At 42.1% G+C, this 25,797-nt stretch overlaps 1 protein-coding gene across 1 annotated transcript in view; it reads left to right on the plus strand.

Moving 5' to 3' along the window:
• LOC114642487 (zinc finger protein 665-like) overlaps window positions 1-25,797 on the plus strand; it is a 47,736-nt gene that overhangs the window by 11,885 nt on the left and 10,054 nt on the right. Inside the window, exons 2-3 of the mRNA XM_051927761.1 lie at window positions 687-1,855; window positions 11,733-11,769. Coding sequence (XP_051783721.1) covers window positions 687-1,855; window positions 11,733-11,769 — 1,206 coding nt within the window. The remainder of the gene's footprint in view (window positions 1-686; window positions 1,856-11,732; window positions 11,770-25,797) is intronic.

The following is a 25,797-nucleotide window of genomic DNA, read 5'->3' on the forward strand; positions in this document are numbered from 1 at the left end:
CCTAGAGGATGGTCTAGAGAGAAATCTGTTGGACAGAAAAATCCCAAACTCGAAACTTGAGCCTGTTATGAGATGACGATGTGCTGATTCGTTTTTGAGCCAAATCGTGCAGGAGAAAGAGGTGCTCTAGAGGGACCCTCAAATGCTTTAATTCTGCAATTAATGATGAATTCTTCTTGTCAATTGCTATCATAATGACCTATGATTAGAAAGATCAGCATCAGAGTAGTAAATAATTACAGAAATGTTAGAGTAGTACGGGTAATTTGATTCCTAGAATGCAAAGCCTGCTGACACTCAAGTTGAATTTTTTTTTTTATTCTTAACCTGGGGTCTTGGGTAGCTTTTGAAGCATGGCAGGCATCAGCCTGAGAATGAATGCAGGGCACATTAGCCCATACACAGACACACACAGCTATGACCTTTGAATTTCCCCATGGGATTAGTGCAGGTTTTTTTTAATCTAACCTAATCTCCACATTCAGGTAGACCAGACGGTGATTACCTCAGCAGATGCATCTGTGGGATGATATGAGAGGAAGGTGGAGAAACTGAGAGGCCGTGCACACATTGGACAGAGCAGGGATGGAACCTCCGTGTGAGGCAGCAGCACCAACCAGTGTGACCTATATCTCCTTTTAACAATTTCTTTAAAAACAACATCTAAACTGTTTGTATTATTGCAGGTTTCTTGGAGAGTTGCGCCTTCTCTGTGTCTTCATTTGCTCAGACTTCTCTTCAGTACAGACGGCAGCAGAAACAGGACGAGGTGGAGAAGTCACCAAGAAGATCCAGTAATTTGACAGCAACCTCTTTGAAGTGCAGTTCACTTAATGTTGCGAAACCAACACAGACAGAAGACATCAACACTGATCGACATCATGTGCATAATTCAGACCAAGAAGCCTTATATGCTAGCCAAGAGTGGGGAAAGGCCTTTAAAAGCAAATCTGACTGTAAAGGTAAGTCAGTGCATTCAACTCAGAATCCATATGTGTGTTCTGAATGTGGCAAACTGTTTCTATACAGAAGCAGTCTACATAGACATAAAAGAATTCACACTGGAGAGAAACCCCACTGCTGTCAAGAGTGTGGAAAACGATTCCCCGATAACAGTGCTCTTCAGAGGCACACACGTGTCCATACAGGAGAGAAACCATACAGTTGTACCCAGTGTGGTAAAGGATTTTCTTATAAATGCAATCTGGAAAAACATCAAAAAATTCACACTGGAGAAAAACCCTATTGCTGTTCTGAATGTGGTAAAGGATTCTCAACTTTAGGTAATTTTCATAACCATGCGAGAATTCACAGCGGAGAGAAGCCTTATTGCTGTAGTGAATGTGGCAAACGGTTCATACGAGGAAGCGACCTGTGGCAGCACATTAGAAATCACTCTGGAGATAAGCCTCACTGTTGTTCAGAATGTGGCAAAAGATTCTCTTACAGTAGTTCTCTTCAGAGGCACAAACAAGTTCACACTGGAGAAAAGCCATATCGGTGTTCTGATTGTGGCAAACAGTTCACTGATCATAGCCACCTTTATCAGCACACACGAATTCATACAGGAGAGAAGCCGTATAGCTGTTCTGAATGTGGCAAACGATTCACCGATAGTAGTACTCTTCGGAGCCACGCACAAATTCATACTGGAGAGAAGCCGTATTGCTGTTCTGAATGTGGCAAACGATTCTCTGACCATAGCTCTCTTCGGTATCACACACGGACACATACTGGTGAGAAGCCATACTGCTGCCCTGAATGTGGTAAACGGTTTTCACACAGAAAAGGACTTAACTACCATTCAGACATTCACTCCAGAGAGAAAAGAATCGGTACTGAGATGGCTGTGGGATAAACGAATGAAACTGTCCAGGAACGCTGAGGTGAGCAGGTCTTTGCAAAAACAACTTCCAAGATTTCTTGTCTTCTCACCAGTCACCATCACTCTGTACAAACTGCAAAGAAAAAGGAATTGTTAGAAACCATTTTATGCTCTATATCAATCCCTTGCAACAAGTTTACAGGAATAACAGTTTGGGCAGTGTGATAGAAATGTCCTGACTTATTGGTGTTGTGAAGTGGGGAAAAGATTCTAACAAAATTGGTGTTCTTCACCGACACATAAGAGTTCATACTGGACAGAAACCTGGTGCTTAACAGCTCTACGGTTTTTCTCCGTGTGTATTTCAATGACAGATGTTGTTACATTCCATTAATGTTTTGAACTGCCTTGTTTTCCTGTCTGTTTAAACAAATCTGTGTTATGTGAAGTCATTATGTAATTAGTATGGTTTGTATCTGCATTTTAACTGTGAGCTTGTCGTAACACTCTACACCAGGAGCGCTGAAGGCAAAAATGAACTGAAAACTTTGTTTTCCCTAATGAGGTAACGACTCTCAGGCAGCAGTGGCCTTTCTAGACACGAAAGAATTCATACTGGTGCGAGACCTCGTTGTTGTTCAAAGCGTTTAACAAACTACAACCGTCCTGAGAATTCACACTGGAGAGTTATGAATGAATGAAACTAACAGAGGCTGCAAGCAGAACTTTGCCCAATGTGGAATGAAACCACCAAAGTTCTACCAGTGGCGTTGTGAAACAAACTTCCAATCCCATCAATGATGCCACGCCCTATGAATTACAAAAGGAGACATAATGGAAATCTATCTATCTATCTATCTATCTATCTATCTATCTATCTATCTATCTATCTATCTATCTATCTAATGAAGGAATTGGGCCAATCCCTCATGGTAAATTTGAGAGAATAGCAATACCATACATTATGAAAATTAACCTCTCCCAAGGGTCTAAGCTATAATTATTTTATGTAGATACTAACCATTTAGAGAATCCTAATGGCAGTACAGTACTCACAAACGAGAAGCCTTATGAGCCACACTGGAGATAAAGCAAAACAAAAAAAAACACACATTGCTTTTCTGAATGTGGCAATTATTTTCTAATAGCAGTGATTTACTAAAAACATATGTGAGTTCTCACAGAGGGAAAAAAACTATTATTCTAAATATCGAAAGATATCATCGCAAATCATCCCCCTTCACGGACATATTATAATTAATACCATGCAGAACAAGACAGACCAGCTGATACCCTATAATAATAAATGACCTTTAGATTATTTTACCTCTGTGTCTCCCTGTTCGTCTTGGAAAAAACATTTGTGAATGCTTGAATGAGACCCAGGAGGTCAGGAAAAAGTATCATATAGGCAGAGGAGTCAAACTGGAACCTCTGGACAAACAAAAATCCTCATGCGGTATAAACATGTTGTATACGTTCCTCAATAAGAACCTCACTGCAACGGGGGGGGGGGGGGGGGGGGGTGTTGTTACCGTTGCATGATCAGTTGTGCATCAGAGGATTTGATTATTTGGGATGATATTAGGCCACCTAGTCAGGAGCAGGACGCCGAAGGACCGACGGCATCTGTATCACGATGACAATGCAAAGCATACAAATCTCCACAATTACGGTTGTGAAGAAAAGAGAGAATTTTGGAATGGCCAAAGCCAGCTCCCACTGAGAGGTTGTGGTAAAACTCAAAAGTGAGCATTTCAAGCTTGAAACACCGAAAATGTCACCGAGTTTGAAGCAGCATGGTGAGACACTGGGTGATATGGACAAGGAAAAGCAGGGTGTGGGTGTAACTGGGAGAGCTGGGGGAACTGGTATTGAGTATAAGTATGCCATATAGTTTTCTTGGTACTTGTGTGTTTATAACCCCACCACAGGCAAGAGAAAAATGCAGATTCTAAATTGTCCCATGGGTGTGGGCTGGCGTCCTGTCCAGGGTTTGTTTCCTGCCCTGCGCCCTGTGTTGGCTGGGATTGGCTCCAGCAGACCCCCGTGACCCTGTAGTTAGGATATAGCGGGTTGGATATCCCAATCCGGGGAACCCCCTGTAGCTGCAGGTTTTTGTTCCAACCAACTGCTGCTTTTAATTGGACTCCTGGGCTAATCCATTAATTTGATTGGATGAACATTCCTTGTGTCGTGAAGTTTCTAATGTCGTTAAGTATAACATCGAAAGGGTCATCGCGAATGGAGAAGTGCTGTCTGGGTTGAGTGGCGTGTTAACAGACGAGTACTTAAAATACTGAAATAATGTCCAATAACTTGTGTTTAGTTGCTATATTCCTTTTACGTTCGTTTAGGGCAGGGGTCTCCAACTCCAATCCTGGAGGGCTGCAAGTTTTCATTGTAACTCTTCTCTTAATTAGTTAATTAACTATTTCCCTTTATTTTAATTGACTCTGAACGCCAGAGTGATTCTTTTTTCCTTAAACGGCACCTAAGCATAAATTTGATGTGAAGTGAGCAAACAGATGAGCAACTAAGTTGGGGCCTCAAACTCCAACCAACTTCACTTCACTCAGTTTCTTCATTTGAAGCCAATTCTTGTTGCTGTTAATTAAACCCGTTATTTATGTCCATGGTGCTCATTCTGCCATGGCAAACATTTCCAGAACTGTTGATTTTCTTTTTTAGGCGTGCTGGCTGTCCAAATGTTTTGTGGACCTGAACAGATCAACACTACTGAGGAGGCCTTCACCTTCCTTGATTTTCAGTTATTGCGTGATGGATGCAGGTTGTTGTTAATGTGTTGGTTCAGTTTGTGTCTTAATATTGTTTGGTTGCTAATTAAGGAAAAAAACGAAATAAGTCTTAAGATGTGCATCAATTACAATTAAGGCAAAGAGTTAATTAGCAGCAAAATCGGGTCACTGATTTAGAAAAGGGTTAGAATGAAAAGCTGCAGCTATTGTGGCCCTCTGGGACTGGAGTTGGAGACCCCCTGGTTGGTTTGTGGGGGGGGGGGGGGGGTTAACACAAAAGGTCAGACAACACTCTATACAGTGCATCCGGAAAGTTTTCACAGCGCATCAGTTTTCCCACATTATGTTATGTTACAGCCTTATTCCAAAATGGATTCAATTCATTTTTTTCCTCAGAATTCTACACACAACACCCCATAATGACAACGTGAAAAAAGTTTACTTGAGGTTTTTGCAAATTTATTAAAAATAAAAAAACTGAGAAATCCCATGTACATAAGTATGATGCCACAAGCTTGGCACACCTATCCTTGGCCAGTTTGGCCCATTCCTCTTTGCAGCACCTCTCAAGCTCCATCAGGTTGGATGGGAAGTGTCGGTGCACAGCCATTTTAAGATCTCTCCAGAGATGTTCAATCAGATTCAAGTCTGGGCTCTGGTTGGGCCACTCAAGGACATTCACAGAGTTGTCCTGAAGCCACTCCTTTAAATCTTGGCTGTGTGCTTAGGGTCATTGTCCTGTTGAAAGATGAACCGTCGCCCCAGTCTGAGGTCAAGAGCGCTCTGGAGCAGGTTTTCATCCAGGATGTCTCTGTACATTGCTGCAGTCATCTTTCCCTTTATCCTGACTACTTGAGGTTTTTGCACATTTATTAAAAATAAAAAAACTGAGAATCCCATGTACATAAGTATTCACAGCCTTTGCCATGAAGCTCCAAATTGCACTCAGGTGCATCCTGTTTCCCCTGATCATCCTTGAGATGTTTCTGCAGCTTCATTGGAGTCCACCTGTGGTAAATTCAGTTGACTGGACATGATTTGGAAAGGCACACACCTGTCTATATAAGGTCCCATAGTTGACAGTTCATGTCAGAGCACAAACCAAGCATGAAGTCAAAGGAATTGTCTGTAGACCTCCGAGACAGGATTGTCTCGAGGCACAAATCTGCGGAAGGTTACAGAAAAATTTCTGCTGCTTTGAAGGTCCCAGTGAGCACAGTGGCCTCCATCATCCGTAAGTGGAAGAAGTTCGAAACCACCAGGACTCTTCCTAGAGCTGGCCGGCCATCTAAACTGAGCGATCGGGGGAGGAAGGGCCTTAGTCAGGGAGGTGACCAAGAACCCCAATGGTCACTCTGTCAGAGCTCCAGAGGTCCTCTGTGGAGAGAGAAGAACCTTCCAGAAGGACAACCATCTCTGCAGCAATCCACCAATCAGGCCTGTATGGTAGAGTGGCCAGACGGAAGCCAGTCCTTAGTAAAAGGCACATGGCAGCCCACCTGGAGTTTGCCAAAAGGCACCTGAAGGACTCTCAGACCATGAGAAAGAAATTCTCTGGTCTGATGAGACAAAGATTGAACTCTTTGGTGTGAATGCCAGACGTCACGTTTGGAGGAAACCAGGCACCGCTCATCACCAGGCCAATACCATCCCTACAGTGAAGCATGGTGGTGGCAGCATCATGCTGTGGGGATGTTTTTCAGTGGCAGGGACTGGGAGACTAGTCAGGATAAAGTGAAAGATGACTGCAGCAATGTACAGAGACATCCTGGATGAAAACCTGCTCCAGAGCGCTCTTGACCTCAGACTGGGGTGACGGTTCATCTTTCAGCAGGACAACGACCCTAAGCACACAGCCAAGATATCAAAGGAGTGGCTTCAGGACAACTCTGTGAATGTCCTTGAGTGGCCCAGCCAGAGCCCAGGCTTGAATCTGATTGAACATCTCTGGAGAGATCTTAAAATGGCTGTGCACTGACGCTTCCCATCCAACCTGATGGAGCTTGAGAGGTGCTGCAAAGAGGAATGGGTGAAACTGGCCAAGGATAGGTGTGCCAAGCTTGTGGCATCATATTCAACAAGACTTGAGGCTGGAATTGCTGCCAAAGGGGCATCGACAAAGTATTGAGCAAAGGCTGTGAATACTTAAGGACATGGGATTTCTCAAATTTTTTTATTTTTAATAAATTTGCAAAAACCTCAAGTACACTTTTTTCACGTTGTTATTATGGGGTGTTGTGTGTAGAATTTGGAGGAAAAAAATGAATTTAATCCATTTTGGAGTAAGGCTGTAACATAACACAATGTGGAAAATGTGATGTGCTGGGAATACTTTCTGGATACACTGTATGTGTGTGTTTGGTGTGTTGCCATGGATACAAACCTCGGCAATATGTTTTAAGTGAGGTGCAGTTTTGGGGGTCTTTTCTATTAATTTAAAGTGAACGTGCTGCTCCCACAGAGGACTTGAATCTGTGAGCTCCACATCATGTCCTAGCGATGTTTCATACAAAAGTCTTTCATGGCAGTCTGGTAACATGAAGGCAGCCGGACAAGCAGAGCAACAGAGGAAAACGACGAACGGGAAAGTGAGCTCAATGAGCCGCCTCAGCGCAGTGGCCGTCAGGGTGACAATCGGCCATCTGTGTCTGAGTGGGCCTCTCTGGCTGATCTTCAGCATGTGTGTTTATTCAGGTCTGGCCAGCACACACCCTGACCCAAACTTTGATCTTCTCGATTACAGGGGTACTAGAAAAGGGGTGGGGGGGGGGAATAAGAGAAAAAGTTTCATTATGAGTGAATAGGGCCCAGGAGTTAGAGGCGAGTGCTTGTCGGTGAGTGGTCCTATTTAGAGGGTCTGGTGTCGGTACAGGTGCACACGAACCTGAGCACAAGCTCTGAAGGCCCACTTCCGAGTCATGTGAGGTGATTCTAAGGAGCTGGTTGAGATGATTAATGTGAGTGGTGGACGGAATCCCTTGGGGCGTATAAAATGAGAGAAGGCGGGGTGAAGAGAGCATGACTGAGGTTGAGTCGACCGGGGCTGGGACACTCATGAGGAATCGGAACTCTTGGTTTTATCGCCTAGAGCAGGGGTGGGCAGATTCAGTCCTGGAGGGCTGCAGTGGCTGCAGGTTTTTGCTCCAACCCAATTGCTTAATAAGAAGCCCTTATTGCTCAAGTAACACTTCAGCTTCACTTTAGTTGTTTCGCTCGTTAAGAGTTTGAACCCTTATTGCTTATTTTAGTCTTAAACAGCTGTAGTCTTGGTGTTTAATTGCTCCTAATTAGCAATACCATGCAAATGACAAAAGAGACCAGCATTTCTCCATTTAGCTTGTTACCATTTACACCTGTGTGTATTTATCGTGCACTATTTGGTTTAATTAAATACTTGGAAGGAAAGTGAAGAGAAAAAAAGTGAAACACTGAGAATTACTCATCTGTTTTAGACTTCAGATCATTTGGATGATATCCTAGGAAGGAAAATAAATCTAGGATATAAGAATGACCTGACATGGCAGAGTTAAAGCACTAGCAAGCCATGCAATTATATAATTGACAAGGATTGGTTTTTAATTAAGCAACTGGGTTGGAACAAAAACCTGCAACCACTGCGGCCCTCCAGGACTGAATCTGCCCACCCCTGGCCTAGAGCAGGGGTGGGTGATGTCGGTCCTGGAGGGCTGCACTGGCTACAGGTTCTCTTTCCAACCCAATTGCTTAATTAGATGCCAGTCTCAGACCTTATTTCATTTTATGGCTTGTTATTCTGCAATGTAATGTTCTTATATCGTAGACTTTTTCCTTTCTAAGGATTTGAAGCCTAAAACGTTTACTTTTCAGTCTTTCACATTTTTCCATTAGGTGTTTTATTAAATCAAACGGTTTGTGATGAACCCTCAGTGATGTAAATAGAAACAAGTTCGATGGAAAACTGCTGGCTGCTTTGTCATTTACATCTTATTGCTAATAAGGAGCCATTAAAACACAGCGAATGCAGCTCTTTCAGTCTGAAATAAGCAATTAAGGGTGGGGAACCTTAACAAGCGAGACCACTAAGATGAAGCATCAAAATGTCACTTGAGCAATAAGGGCTTCATCAGCAATGAAACTGAGTTGGAACAAAAACCTGCAGGCACTGCGGCCCCCCAGGACCGCCGTTGCCCACCCCTGGCCTAGAGCAGGGGTTTACAGACTCGATCCGGGGGAGCCCCCCGTGGCTGCAGGTTTTTGTTCCAACCAGCTACTGCTTTTAATTGGACTCCTGGGCTAATTAAGTGAGATGTTATTTCCCACATTCTGTGTTTTGGGAACAATATAAATAAATACTAAAATGTACGAAGCTGTTATATGGGAATAATGTATTTATTTTTCTTTTTAACAATATTTTCATCTTGATTTTCATTTTACATATCCAGGTGTTCTAATTGTTTAATTAATCCATTCTTTACTAATTAGTGGGTCAGCCTTTGATTTTTCAGTGTTGTTTGCCTGGCTGTCTGCTCTGCCCGTCATTATTAAGATACAATGAAGGAAGCAAACCGCACAGAGAAAGGGCAAAATAGAATAAAAATTTAAATGTAGAGCAGAAATGGAAATATTTCTAAATGTCTTATAAAACTCGTGCTTCTGTGCTTTTCTCAATGTAGAATAAGAGAAAAGGAAAAAACACCAGCTAATTAAATGAGCTAAATGTCAGCAGATGTGAATCTGGCTGGGACAAAAACCTGCAGCCACAGGGGCCCCCCAGGAACGACTTTGAAAACCTCTGCCCATGAGCTTCTGAGAGAGTGGGGATAAATACGGGACCGGCTGGGTGTTTCATTTTGAGCTCTGTCTGCATGGAGGAAGACCCCCTTGAAGACCCCTGGAGCAGTCTGGCGAACACTAAAGGGGAAATAAAACCAGTGACTTGTATTCTGGGAATTCCGAAAGTCCTGAACAGCCCCTTTGGTGCCATTTAAATAGGAAGAATTGAGACAGACTGGAGTTCTGGTGTTTTTGTGTTTCTTTTTCTTCTTATTATTATTGTTTGTACCTGGAAGTGATTGGACTTATGGATGTGAGTCTCTCTTTCTTTCTGCTCACAAGGAAAACAAACTGGATACACACACACACACATATATATATATATATGGTTGAAATAGTTTACTATCAAATAATGCAAAGAGTACGCGACACGTGTTTCGCCGTAATTCTTGGCTCATCAGGTGTACACACTCACTGCACTCCCTCTCGGGAATCGAACCTCGGACATCAGCGCCAGAGGCGAAGCCCCTAACGTTGCGCCACGGCATGTGGTTCATTTATTTGACAGCATGTAGATCAGGGTAATTACATTCACGGCATTCGTAGTCTGTGTCACAATCTGATTATATGGGTGGTTACCTACCAGGTAACGCTTGTGGTTGGTCAGCAAGTCAGCTAACATCCGCCACGGTGCCCTCAGTTGTGAGAAGCAGATCATAGAATGGTTGAAAATAGTTTACTGTCAAATAATACAAAGAGTACACAACACGTGTTTCGCCCTAATTCTGGGCTCAACAGGCGTACACACTCACTGCACTCCTTCTCAGGAATTGAACCTCGGACGTCAGCGCCAGAGGCGAAGCCCAAGCGTTACCTGGTAGTTAACCACCCATACAATCAGATTGTGACACAGACTACGAATGCCGTGAAAAAAAAAAAAAATATATATATAGAGAGAGAGAGAGAGAGTGATGGACGGCCGGCAGCTCAACCCGACCGACACACCCAGGACGCTAGATGGTGAGGTTGCTGCAGCATAGTGGTGCCCCGGATTCCCACAGGGCACTATGGGACATGGAGTTCGACTTCACAGCCCTGCTGGGTACCGTGGGTGCTGCCAGGTGACGCTGCAGGGAGACACGGGGATTTCTGCCAAATCATGGGGAGTGTGACTGAGCTTGCTGAGAGGAGGAGAATTATTGTGTTTCTTCATTGTTGTGTTTGGTAGATGTGGTGCTTTGGAGGCACTTTAGTGAATCCATCCATCCATTTTCCAACCCGCTGAATCCGAACACAGGAAAGAATTAAAAATCGTCTTCGTGCTTTTAAACCTGTGTCCGGAGTATCTGTCTGTTGGGTTTCACGGTGCAACAGCGCCCCCAAGTGTCCACTCTATATCTATATACTGTATATATGTATGTATATATATATATATATATATATATATATATATAAAAATATATATATATATATATATATTAATGTATATATATATATATATATATATTACTGTATATATGGTTGAAGTAGTTTTACTGTCAAATAATGCAAAGAGTACGCGGCACGTGTTTTGCCCTAATTCTGGGCTCATCAGGCGTACACACTCACTGCACCCCCCTCTCGGGGAATTGAACCTCGTAACCACCCATACAATCAGATTGTGATTCAGACTACGAATGCCATGAATATATATATATATATATATATATATATATATATATATATATATATATATATATAATATATATATATTTGCGCTGGAGATCCATAAAGGGAGAAAATGAATCACGTATCATAAAGTAGTTTTTATTCCTGAGCTTTCAGCCCCTACCAGGGACCTTCATCAGAGGATAATGATTAGACTTACAAGAATCAAAGGGGGGCTGAAAACTCGGGAATAAAAACTACTTTATGATACGTGATTCATTTTCTCCCTTTGTGGATCTCCAGCTGCAAATATGCAAACCGCATCACAGACCTTCTCTTATATCTTTTTTATTTATTTATATATATATATAGCACAGTGGGTAGCACTGCTGCCTCGCAGTTAGGAGACCTGGGTTCACTTCCCGGGTCCTCCCTGTGTGGAGTTTGCATGTTCTCCCCGTGTCTGCGTGGGTTTCCTCTGGGTACTCCGGTTTCCTCCCACAGTCCAAAGGTGCATTGGCGGTTCTAAATTGTCCCTAGTGTGTGCTTGGTGTGTGGGGGTCTGTGTGTGTGCGCTGCGGTGGGCTGGCGCCCTGCCCGGGGTTTGCTTGGATTGGCTCCAGAACATCCCCGTGACCCTGTAGTTAGGATATAGTGGGTTGGATAATGGATGGATATATATATAAGAACTGTCCATTTTTGTAAAAATCCTGTCTGTGCCTCGCTCACTCACTCTGATTTTTCCTCAGTATGATTACTTCATACCTCAAGTCGAACTATTGGAAGGTATGTCGGGAAAGTGGGGTGTCACAGGTGGGACATCTGAAAGGTCCTAGTTTCATGACCCAAACGCATGGCCGACAAGAACTATCCAAAAAATACAGTGCTCTGATCAGAACATCATGGAGGTAATCTGAGATTAACTTTGAGGGACAGAAGAAAGCAAGGCAGCAGTCAAAGAGGGCAGATGAACTGGGAACAAGAGGCTTGTGACAAAGGGCCATCTGTAGGACAGACAGTAGAGCTGGGAGGACTGATGTGCTTTGAAAAGCAAAGACTCGGCGCACCAAACAGAGATCGGGTTGAGGTGCTTATCGTTTATTGCTCTTTAGATTTTTTTATATGTCGAAGGTCTCCATTTTATTATTTTGAAACGCATATTTGCTTAACGGACTTTTTAAACACGTCTTTATATGTTTTGTTCTTTAGTACAAATATATATCTTGAACCTGTCGTCGTCAAACCCGCCTAATGTAATTCAAGTGCTGACGGTCAGGCAGAAGTTCACCATTAAGCTCATCATAATCATCATCGTCCTACTCGAACCCGTTTAATCCAGTTGAGGATCACATCAGACCAGAGCCCATCCTGACAGAATCACGCGTAAGGCTGGAATCAGTGCTGGCCAGCATGTCCGTCCTAATTATTACATTGATTACGGTGTTCGATAGAAACTGGTCTAGTCTGAAGAACGGAGAGCCGACAACCTGATAAATGATCCTCCATTCGTCCAGTAGATGGCAGTGTTTATCAGCAGATCCGCTCAGCTACGCCTTCTCTCCGTCGAGTCGCCCGTTGATGACGCTTCTTGTTTCGCTTCGTTCGATTTCTCCGGCTGACGGATCGGGCTGACATACGAGGAGCGGGTCTGCACTTTCAGAGACAAACGGGGGCAGAAAAAGAGGAAAGAAATAAAGTGAGAGAGACGAGGAAAATGAGGCGGACTGGCGTCGGTGAGTAACGGAAGAATCGTTTAAGGCGAGAACACCGGGAGCGAGAGAGAAGAAGACAGGACGTGCTCATAGATATCGGGGAAACGGAAAGGCAAAGCATGGTTAGAGCAACGAATGTGGAAAGAGCGAGATAAGATGGAATAGAGAAAACGAATTCGAGGAGAAAAGGAGAGCCGCGGTAGCCTGCTGAAGTCCATCCGTTTAGTGGTCAGCAGCAGCCCGTTTCATTCTACCGTTCACGCCGGCCCAGGACCCCAGACCGCTGTGTGAGCCGCTCGCTTGTCCCGTCTTCTGATTGTCATTCAGCCCGAGTTTAGTGGACGTAGGGATTCACGAAAATCTGGGACTCCAAATCGGAAACCCCACGAGAACTTCGAGAACTTTTTTTTTGTAATATAAATAGAGTTCCGGAGAAAATCGCGTGCGTGCCTTCTAGAGTGCCAGACCATCGCAGGTCACACTCATCTAATAATAATTATTATTATTAAAAAACATTTATTGAGCGCCTTTCACAAACCCAAGGTCGCTTTATATACGGAGTGAAAAAAAAACTCCAAAAGAGTCGTCGATTCACACGGACACCCGGAAGGCTTAAGTAAAACATTCAAGGCAAGACAAAAAGTGGCAGAAATTACATTGAAGAGGTCAGTTAACATGGTGGGTATTAACACAGACTGGTCAGCCACTCTTCTGTAGCAGATGATGAACGCCCTCCGTGGTGAGAGCCAAATAATTCAGTTCAGGGTAACAATGGACATCGGGCAGCATGGCAAAAACCAACCCTGGAGGGAAGGCACCAGTCCGTCACCAGTCAGTTTAGGGGAGCCAGTGAACTGGACACGCATGTGTTTGGGATGCCGGAGGAAAAAGGGAAATGAAAAACCTGCGACCACAGGTGACCAGTGCAGAGTTAGAAATGAGCCCCCTGAAGATGAGAGGACAACGAAGTGTGTGGAGGATAAACCTGTGGGACTGCCACATGTGTTACTGCAAACTGTCTGTTATATAGTGCCTTTCAAATTATCTGTCTCCCTGCCTACCTGTCTGTTTGTTAGATAGATAGATGGATGGATGTAAAGGGCACTATAAGATAGATAGATGGATTTAAAAGGCACTATATGATAGATGGATGGATGGAAAAGGCACTATAAGATGGATGGATGGATGTAAAAGGCACTATAAGATAGATAGATGGATGTAAAGGGCACTATATGATAGATAGATGGATGGATGTAAAAGGCACTATATGATAGATGGATGGATGTAAAGGGCACTATAAGATGGATGGATGGATGTAAAAGGCACTATATGATAGATAGATGGATGGATGTAAAAGGCACTATAAGATGGATGGATGGATGTAAAAGGCACTATATGATAGATAGATGGATGGATGTAAAAGGCACTATAAGATGGATGGATGAATGTAAAAGGCACTATATGATAGATAGATGGATGGATGTAAAAGGCACTATAAGATGGATGGATGGATGGATGTAAAAGGCACTATAAGATAGATAGATGGATGTAAAGGGCACTATATGATAGATAGATGGATGGATGTAAAAGGCACTATAAGATAGATAGATGGATGTAAAGGGCACTATATGATAGATGGATGGATGTAAAAGACACTATAAGATGGATGGATGGATGTAAAAGGCACTATAAGATAGATAGATGGATGTAAAGGGCACTATATGATAGATAGATGGATGTAAAGGGCACTATATGATATATAGATGGATGGATGGATGTAAAAGGCACTATAAGATAGATAGATGGATGGATGTAAAAGGCACTATAAGATAGATAGATGGATGGATGTAAAAGGCACTATAAGATAGATAGATGGATGTAAAGGGCACTATATGATATATAGATGGATGGATGGATGTAAAAGGGCACTATAAGATAGATGGATGGATGTAAAGGGCACTATAAGATGGATGGATGGATGTAAAAGGCACTATATGATAGATAGATGGATGGATGTAAAAGGCACTATAAGATAGATAGATGGATGTAAAGGGCACTATATGATAGATAGATGATGGATGTAAAAGGCACTATATGATAGATGATGGATGTAAAAGGCACTATATGATAGATAGATGGATGGATGTAAAAGGCACTATAAGATAGATAGATGGATGTAAAGGGCACTATATGATAGATAGATGGATGGATGTAAAAGGCACTATAAGATAGATAGATGGATGGAAAGGGCACTATATGATAGATGGATGGATGTAAAAGACACTATAAGATGGATGGATGGATGTAAAAGGCACTATAAGATAGATAGATGGATGTAAAGGGCACTATATGATAGATAGATGGATGTAAAGGGCACTATATGATATATAGATGGATGGATGGATGTAAAAGGCACTATAAGATAGATAGATGGATGGATGTAAAAGGCACTATAAGATAGATAGATGGATGTAAAGGGCACTATATGATATATAGATGGATGGATGGATGTAAAAGGCACTATAAGATAGATAGATGGATGGATGTAAAAGGCACTATAAGATGGATGGATGGATGTAATAGGCACTATATGATAGATAGATGGATGGATGTAAAAGGCACTATAAGATAGATAGATGGATGTAAAGGGCACTATATGATAGATAGATGGATGGATGGATGTAAAAGGCACTGTAAGATGGATGGATGGATGTAAAAGGCACTATATGATGGATAGATGGATGTAAAAGGCACTGTAAGATGGATGGATGGATGTAAAAGGCACTATATGATAGATAGATGGATGGATGTAAAAGGCACTATATGATAGATGGATGGATGTAAAAGGCACTATAAGATAGATAGATGGATGTAAAAGGCACTATAAGATGGATGGATGGATGTAAAAGGCACTATATGAAGATAGATGGATGGATGTAAAAGGCACTATAAGATGGATGGATGGATGGATGTAAAAGGCACTATATGATAGATGGATGGATGTAAAAGGCACTATAAGATAGATAGATGGATGTAAAAGGCACTATAAGATGGATGGATGGATGTAAAAGGCACTATATGATAGATAGATGGGATGGATGTAAAAGGCACTATAAGACGGATGGATGTAAAAGGCAATATATGATAGATGGATGGATGGATAAGGCACTATAAGATGGATGGATGGATGTAAAAGGCTACTATAAGATAGATGGATGGATATAAAAGGCACTATATGATAGATGGATGGATGTAAAAGGCACTATATGATAGATAGATGGATGGATGTAAAAGGCACTATAAGATGGATGGATGGATGTAAAAGGCACTATATGATAGATGGATGGATGTAAAAGGCACTATATGATAGATAGATGGATGGATGTAAAAGGCACTATAAGATGGATGGATGGATGTAAAAGGCACTATAAGATAGATAGATGGATGTAAAAGGCACTATAAGATGGATGGATGGATGTAAAAGGCACTATATGATAGATAGATGGATGGATGTAAAAGGCACTATATGATAGATGGATGGATGTAAAAGGCACTATATGATAGATAGATGGATGGATGTAAAAGGCACTATAAGATGGGTGGATGGATGTAAAAGGCACTATATGATAGATGGATGGATGTAAAAGGCACTATTTGATAGATAGATGGATGGATGTAAAAGGCACTATAAGATGGATGGATGGATGTAAAAGGCACTATAAGATAGGTAGATGGATGTAAAAGGCACTATAAGATGGATGGATGGATGTAAAAGGCACTATATGATAGATAGATGGATGGATGTAAAAGGCACTATATGATAGATGGATGGATGGAGGGATAAGGCACTATAAGATGGATGGATGGATGTAAAAGGCACTATAAGATAGATAGATGGATGTAAAGGGCACTATATGATAGATAGATGGATGGATGTAAAAGGCACTATAAGATAGATGGATGGATATAAAAGGCACTATATGATAGATAGATGGATGTAAAAGGCACTATACGATGGATGGATGGATGTAAAAGGCACTATAAGATGGATGGATGGATGTAAAAGGCACTATATGATAGAGAGATGGATGTAAAAGGCCCTATAATCTATCTATCTATCTATCTATCTATCTATCTATCTATCTATCTATCTATCTATCTATCTATCTATCTATCTATCTATCTATCTATCTATCTATCTATCTATCTATCTATCTATCTATCTATCTATCTATCTATCTATCATATAGTGCCCTTCACATCTTTCTGTCTGTCTTGTATATACTGATGACCCAGAGCAGGCTTCATTTTGTTTTATTCTTTAATAAATATTCTAAAAGGACCTAGGCAATTAAAAATGGAAGGATTGGGGTGGGCAGGGCAGTATGGTGGTACGCACTGCTGCCTGATGTATTTGGCATCCTGAGTTCAAATCCAACACCCGTTTTAAAGTCTCGATGTTCTCCCTTTGTACACAGTTGAGTGTGTTGGTCTGATGTGCATCAGTGGGCTCTGTGATGAACTGGTGCCCACCTGAGGGCTGTTTCCTGCTTTTTCTTCAGCCCCTGTGTGTTGAGTTGGTTTGAAAATGTTTTGTAAGCTTTGCAGGAGACTGAGGATCTCACAATACCTGAATGTTTGTATCTGATATTGACACCACTGAGATTTTACAATATTCAATATCTATTTGATGCAATGTCAAAAATTGAAATTCCTTCCACCAGCTTTTTTTCATGAAAAGTACCCCCCTCATTCAAGTGGACAATATCTTGCCTTTGTCTTTAATAGAATATAAAATACATAAATACTAATAGGAACAGAAATTGTAAACAGTGTTCTGTTGATTTGGTAGTTGCCCAGTTATCATTTATGTAAACTTGCACTGGCATTCATGAATATCAAATTACAATGCCAGGCTTGGCTTTAGTGTCTGACAGACATGGAGATTCTCCCATCGTAACCACGAGTTGGGGATTTCAGCCCAGTGTTTATAAAGTAAGGATATCGTAGTGCTATGCAGTGCTGACCTAATGGATTCCTGCTCATTTTATTCTCTAATAGTTTAATATTTTAAGCCACACTAAGCTGGAAAAGTGAGCGACTTTGCAGGGCTTCTGCTTTTTATAGGAACCCCTGCTGCTGGCTCTGAAGCTTCTCCTTTGTTTGATGGAATGTCAGCTCCCACTATGGATACCTCATTTCTGGCTTACAGTGCATCCAGAAAGTATTCACAGCACATCACTTTTTCCACATTGTGTTATGTTACAGCCTTATTCCAAAATGGATTAAATTCATTTTTTTCTTCAGAATTCTACACACAACACCCCATAATGACAACGTGAAAAAAGTTTACTTGAGGTTTTTGCAAATTTATTAAAAATGAAACAACTGAGAAATCCCATGTCCATAAGTATTCACAGCCTTTGCTCAATACTTTGTCGATGCCCCTTTGGCAGCAATTCCAGCCTCAAGTCTTGTTGAATATGATGCCACAAGCTTGGCACACCTATCCTTGGCCAGTTTCGCCCATTCCTCTGTGCAGCACCTCTCAAGCTCCATCAGGTTGGATGGGAAGCGTCGGTGCACAGCCATTTTAAGATCTCTCCAGAGATGTTCAATCAGATTCAAGTCTGGGCTCTGACTGGGCCACTCAAGGACATTCACTGAGTTGTCCTGAAGCCACTCCTTTGATATCTTGGCTGTGTGCTTAGGGTCGTTGTCCTGCTGAAAGATGAACCGTCGCCCCAGTCTGAGGTTAAGAGCGCTCTGGAGCAGGTTTTCATCCAGGATGTCTCTGTACATTGCTGCAGTCATCTTTCCCTTTATCCTGACTAGTCTCCCAGTCCCTGCCACTGAAAAACATCCCCACAGCATGATGCTGCCACCACCATGCTTCACTGTAGGGATGGTATTGGCCTGGTGATGAGTGGTGCCTGGTTTCCTCCAAATGTGACGCCTGGCATTCACACCAAAGAGTTCAATCTTTGTCTCATCAGACCAGAGAATTTTCTTTCTCATGGTCTGAGAGTCCTTCAGGTACCTTTTGGCAAACTCCAGGCGGGCTGCCATGTGCCTTTTACTAAGGAGTGGCTTCCGTCTGGCCACTCTACCATATAGGCCTGATGGGTGGATTGCTGCAGAGATGGTTGTCCTTCTGGAAGGTTCTCCTCTCTCCACAGAGGACCTCTGGAGCTCTGACAGAGTGACCATCAGGTTCTTGGTCACCTCCCTGACTAAGGCCCTTCTCCCCCGATCACTCAGTTTAGATGGCTGGCCAGCTCTAGGAAGAGTCCTGGTGGTTTCGAACTTCTTCCACTTACGGATGTTGGAGGCCACTGTGCTCATTGGGACCTTCAAACCAGCAGACATTTTTCTGTAACCTTCCCCAGATTTGTGCCTCGAGACAATCATGTCTCGGAGGTCTACAGACAATTCCTTTGACTTCATGCTTGGTTTGTGCTCTGACATGAACTGTCAACTGTGGGACCTTCTATAGACAGGTGTGTGCCTTTCCAAATCATGTCCAGTCAACTGAATTTACCACAGGTGGACTCCAATGAAGCTGCAGAAACATCTCAAGGATGATCAGGGGAAACAGGAGGCACCTGAGCTCAATTTCGAGCTTCACGGCAAAGGCTGTGAATACTTATGGAGATGTGCTTTCTACATTTTTTTATTTTTAATAAATTTTCAAAAATCTCAAGTAAATATTTTTCACGTTGTCATTATGGGGTGTTGTGTGCAGAATTCTGAGGAAAAAAATGAATTTTATCCATTTGGGAATAAGGCTGTAACATAACAAAATGTGGAGAAAGTGATGCGCTGTGAATACTTTCCGGATGCTATCTATCTATCTATCTATCTATCTATCTATCTATCTATCTATCTATCTATCTATCTATCTATCTATCTATCTATCTATCTATCTATCTATCTATCTATCTATCTATCTATCTATCTATCTATCTATCTATCTATCTATCTATCTATCTATCTATCTATCTATCTATCTATCTATCTAAATGCCTTCTTTAGGTATCCCGGAAGTACTGCGGACTTCCGTCCACGTGACCCCAAAGTACTTCCGGGTTGACGTAACCGTAATAGTCCCCAAGTTCTTGGTGAGCTCCCCCTGGCGGCACCCACGGCACCTAACAGGGCTGAAGAAATGGACTCCATGTCCCATGCTGCCCTGCAGGAATCCGAGGAACCATTTCTGTCCAGGGGAGCTGCCATCTAGCGTCCCGTGGGATGTAGTGTCCTGAACGTGCTGCTTTTTTTCTTTTCCTCTGATGAGGGACGTCCAGGCCATGCTGAAATGCCTGCCATCCATCACAATGGCCCTGGACCAGTCTAGCTTATTGCTCATATGCACCCCTAGATACTTGTACTCCTCAACTATCTCCACCTCCATACCCTTAATAGACAGGGGAGTGGCTGGAGATCACGATCTTCTTAAATGAACTACCAGTTCTTTAGTTTTACTGGTGTTGATCTGTGGTTGATTCAGGACCACACCAGTCAACAAAATTGTCCACTACCTTCCTGTATTCCATCCAGCTGTGTCCCCATGATCTTGATGAACTCATTTTAAAGTCACCGTCTCGATCCACTGGACTAATTCCCTTCATAATTTTAAACACTTCAGTCAGGTCTCCTCTTAATCTCCTTAAGACACAGCTCTTTTAATCTTTCCTCATAACTCATCCCCTGTAGCCCTGAATCAGCCTAGTCGCTCTTCTCTGGACCTTTTCTAGTGCTGCTATGTCCTTTTTGCACCCAGGACTCCAGATGAGGCCTCACCAGTGTGTTATAAAGCTTGAGCAGATCCTCCTGTGACTTGTACTCCACAAATCAAGGCGCTATATAACCTGACATTCTGTTAGCCTTCTTAATGGCTTCTGAACAACACTGTCTGGCAGTTGATAGCTTAGAGTCCACTATGACTCCTAAATCCTTCTCATAAGGTGGACTCTCGATTTTCAGACTGCCCATTGTGTATTCACACCTCACATTTCTCCTTTCTATGTGTAATTCTTTACATTTCATTAAATTTCATCTGCCACAAATCTGCCCAAGCCAGTATGCTATCCAAGTCCATCTGTAATGACATAATGGATTCCAAATCATCTGCTAATCCACCTATCTTGCTATCATCTGCAAACTTCACCAGCTTGTTACTTATATTTCTATCTAAATCATTTCTATATATTAAAAATAGCAGAGGCCCTAGCCCCTGCTGGTCACCACTCTTAACATCAGCCAGTTCAGATTTGGTTCCTTACACATTCATCACCTTCTGCTTCCTGTGACTGAGTGAATTCTGTACCCACCTACACACCACGCCCTGAACTGCCACTTCTTTTAGTTTGATGCCCACCCTCTCATGTGGCACCTCATCAAATGCTTTCTGAAAGTCCAGATAAATAATCTCATCTGCTCCACTTTGATGGTATCCTTTTGTTGCCTCCTCATAGAATTCCAGCATGTTAGTGAAACACGACCTCCCTCTTCTGAGCCCATGCTGACTGTTCAGTAAACTCCAGACCTTGCCATGTGTTGCTCAATCTTACAGTATCCTTAATAATTCCTTCCTTTAATTTTCCAGTGATGTACATTAAGCTTGCTGGCCTATAGTTGCTTGGATCTGCCCTGTCAATCTTTTTATATAACAGGATGATATTTGCCATTTTCCAGTCCTTCTGAATCTCTCCAGTGCACAGCGACTTCCTAAAAATATGTGTCAAGGGTTTCTATCTGTACTCGCTAGTCTCCTTAAGAACTTGAGGGTAAATATGATCTGGTCCTGGGGCCTCATGTATAACGCCGTGCGTAGAACTCACACTATAACATGGCGTAAGCACAAAAGCGGGAATGTGCGTACGCACAGAAAAATCCAGATGCAGGAATCTGTGCGCACGCAAACTTCCACGTTCTTCCACTACATAAATCCTGATCAGCGTGAAAAGTAATGCACGTGCACGCACCTTCTGTCCCGCCCCAACTCCTCCCAGAATTACGCCTCTTTGAATATGCAAATCGATATAAATAGCCTTCTGTGAAAAGACAATGGGAAAAGCACGGGGGAAAATACAGGGTGTCCCACTCAGGAGTACAGCTTTAAAAATGTGAATTACTCGCGTTACGCTTGAACGTAAAGGCGAGCTGTAAGAACTGAACATACCTGTATTTAGTGGAAAACAAGTCCACATTACAAAAGGTGCTGATAATGTCATCCGATAATTGAGGCCGTCCTCCAGAATGCTATTCAACCAGGCTTCCCATCGCCTCCAACTTTTTGGCCAATTTTGTGATGGTTTTGAAGGTAGGCGGGTTTCTCCCTCCAAATTTCTTCAAATATTCCCTGTGACACTGTTTTGCTGACCCGGTGACCCAGTAGGTCTTCAAAATGAACACTCTTTGTGGTACGGTATACTGCATGCTTGCTTTTGCCACTCTGCAGGGTTGGTGTCTGGGGCTAGACGGCCGTCTGCGCCTGGCTGGTACAGCCCGGCCGCTGCCACGTCCGGGGCCGCCGTAGCGGCGCCCGCTATAGTGCCCGCCTCTTTATGACACAGAATCAATTCTTCATTAAATAAGGAATATTGTTGCATGATGATACATGCACGCGTTGCAGAGTAATTCACATTTTTAACACTAGAATTACCAGAGCCTATGAAAAAACTCGTAGATCCGGCCCACCTTAAATCGCTTCTTAAAACCGTTCTCACCTCTCCGCCAGCGTCTTTTGTCATCTAAATGTACTGATAAAGACAAGCTGCCAGCAGCCGGCTATTCCATCCCCCCCAACGACTTAGAACGTAAACGAGCTTTTCCCAGCTCTTGCCTTGATTGATTATCTGGGAGTGAAGTGGAGTTTTAGAGTAGAAATAATAGATTATTTGAAACACACGCATTTCATATGTGTTGCATTTCTACAGTAATCTGTGTAACCACATTGTTAAAACAGAAACGTGTTATATATTCTAGTAGCAATTGACAAAATGTAGGCATAAACTATATAATGTATGAAGCCTGAAGTCCAAATATCAAAGAAACACTTTCACAAAAGGTACAAAAAATAACCACCGCCAAAAAAACCCGCCTTAGTGTGAGACATTGACATGACTTAACTATCACTGCTTCTGTGGCGTAACAGTATCAGTCACTGACTGGGAATCAGAAGGTCATGAGTTCGATCCTGCACAACTCCCATTTGAGAAGTGTTCTTATTTTCACTATTTTAGAATAAAAAGATACATTTGATTTCAGTCTGTAACAGCTGGTGTAATTTATGATATTTGTAAAGGTTAGCTTTATTTTTTTAAAATTCACTTTTCATTGTCTCAGTGGCGTTCAGGATCCATCCCTACTGCCCCCCACCTGACACTGCTGTTTTCACATAAAGACGCGCTATAGTTCTGCAGTGTATCACGATACATACGACCGCGTGTTTTTTTTCCCCAGTATTGCCAGTCCCCACGTGTTGCTGTATGCTGTTTCTTTTGTACTCCAGGACATGCAGAGGAAAGCATAGTAAAGAGCAGTAACTTCAGCGCTATATGCAATCATCAGACACTCCCCATCTGACACTGCTGTTTTCACATAAAGACGCGCTAAAGCTCTGCAGTGTACTTGTGACTGCATTGTCGTACCAATGCTTGCGAACTGAAGTGTCTGCATGCACTTTTTGTGGCATTATACGTGTATTTTTTGAGTATGCCCATGTAGCTCAAACACAGGAACATATGTTGATGTAAAAGTATAACAAAACAAGTGCACTTTTATTCAAGACTATAACCGAAGAAAAAAGAAAGCAAGTTACAGTAGGCGGTTGATATGACAGCTTGCGTGGTGGAATGCTACGAACTGCTGATTTCCATTCTGTGCTATATAACTGTTAACATTTGAATCTGATGATTGCATATAGCGCTGTCTTGTTTAGTGTGCGCAAGAACATGCAGGTGGCCAGTTGCTGAGTGCTACAACGCACATTTTAAAAAAAGAGACAAATATATGTGACGTTTTGAAGAAATCATTTTATGACGCGAATAGTACCAATCAGAAAACATCGTCGAAGTAATGCAATATTATTTGAAAACGAACAGCGTCAGGTTGGGTGTGAAGTTATACTGGCGCTGTTTGAGTCAGATCAGAAGCTGAATAAGCTGAAAAAGCTCCTGTTCTGACTCTAAGTAAAAAAGCATGAATTAATCAACAGAAATAACCACGATTGACATTTTAAAGTTAACGATTTACAGTGCATACCAATTTATAAATTCAATGTCCGTTTGAGGAAAAAAAAAAACACTTTCTTCAAAGCTGGGAATCGAACTCGCGTCTCTGTGGCACAGTAAGGCAGTGGTGCTCCAAGTCAGCAAACCGTCCTTATAACTTATTTTTTTCAAGATCCATAACACACAGACAGACAGAGCACTGCGTAATACAGAGACAGACAGGCAGAGATATACAAACAAACAGGGAAGGCACATGTACTGAAAGAAAAAAAAATCAACATGTGCGTTGTTTCTGCAGCACTGAATAAACTCACCTGGTCTAACATCACCCCTCCCCCCGATCTGACTCTCTAAGTAACAGCACAAGTACAGACACAAATCAAGTGCATGTGTGTACTGTATAATATTAACAAAAAGAGCAGCTTACTACTGAAAACGGCAAATATAGGAGGGAGTGGGGATCGAATCAGGACTCTTGATCACACTTGGTTTGCGTCTGTACTTGCGCTGTTACTTAGAGAGTCAGATCGGGTTTGTGATGTTAGAGCGCGTGAGCTCATTCAGTGCTGCAGAAACAACGCACATGTTGATTTTTTTTTCTGTCAGTACATGTGCCTTCCCTGTTTGTTTGTATATCTCTGCCTGTCTGTCTCTGTATTACGCAGTGCTCTGTCTGTCTGTGTGTTATGGATCTTGAAAAAAATAAGTTATAAGGACAGTTGTTCATGTTAATTGCAGTCTCAATTGTTAAAAAAATATTTTAAAAGGAGCATCCCACATGAAAATATAACGATCTCATTAACTGACAGTGCATACCAATTTACAAAGTTTATGTCCGTTTGAGGTTAAAAACAAAAAAAAGAAGTAACACTTTATCCCCAGCGGGGAATTGAACTCATGTTTGTGAGGCAGAGAAAAGCTACTCGGTCTGAGAAGCAAATCTTAGCGCGCTACGCCACGGAAACTGTCATACGGTGTGTGAAGCTTTTGTGGAAGTGTTTATTTGATCTTAGGAACTCGGGCTTTACACATTCTACATTTTGTAACATTTATTACTAAAATATGAAAAAGTTTCTGTTTTAGCAATGTGTTTACACAGATTACTGTAGAAACGGAACACGCATGAAATGCATGTATTCCAAATAGCGATCTATTATTTCTATTCTAAAACTCCAGCAGTTCAGTCACTCCCAGATAATCAAACAAGCCATGAGCTGGGAAAACTTAGTGAACGTTCTGCGACGGTGGGGGATGGAATAGCCGGCTGCTCGCTGCTCCTCTTAATCGGCACATTTAGAAGACAAAAGAGAGGTGAGAACGGTTTTAAGGTGGGCCGGATCTACGAGTTTTTTCGTAGACTCTGGTAATTCTGGTGTTAAAGTTGTACTCCCGAGTGGGACACCCTGTATAAGAATTTCAGCGAATACCAAGTGGAAGCAAAGGAAAAACGTACTATTTGTTGGTTTAAACAGTGGTATAATCAACAAAAGGAAGTTGATCGAGTGACATAGCATCAGAGAAACTCGAAAGCTCAAGTTCACAAAGTCGCACAGTGCCCGAAATAAAAAAGAAATTGTCAGATATTAAAGTCGCCGTGAAAAGGCGAGTCGTAGCCCACCGTCTGAGTGTCATATGAAAGCTTATTAGGGTACAGACAAAACAAATAGGCACACGGTGGGAAAAAAGCACGAAATGTCAACTTTAATCTCGAAATTTCCACTTTAATCACGTAGTTTATTTTGTCATTAAAGTAGAACATCATAAACTTCATCTTAAAATTGTTTATTTTACTAGTTTCTCAAATCCCATCATAACTAAAGTAGCACGTTAAATGCTTTGTTCTGTGTTTGATCTTCTATGTGCTC

The sequence above is a fragment of the Erpetoichthys calabaricus genome, chromosome 5, assembly GCF_900747795.2.
Source record: "Erpetoichthys calabaricus chromosome 5, fErpCal1.3, whole genome shotgun sequence".
NCBI classification, from domain to species: Eukaryota; Metazoa; Chordata; class Cladistia; order Polypteriformes; family Polypteridae; genus Erpetoichthys; species Erpetoichthys calabaricus.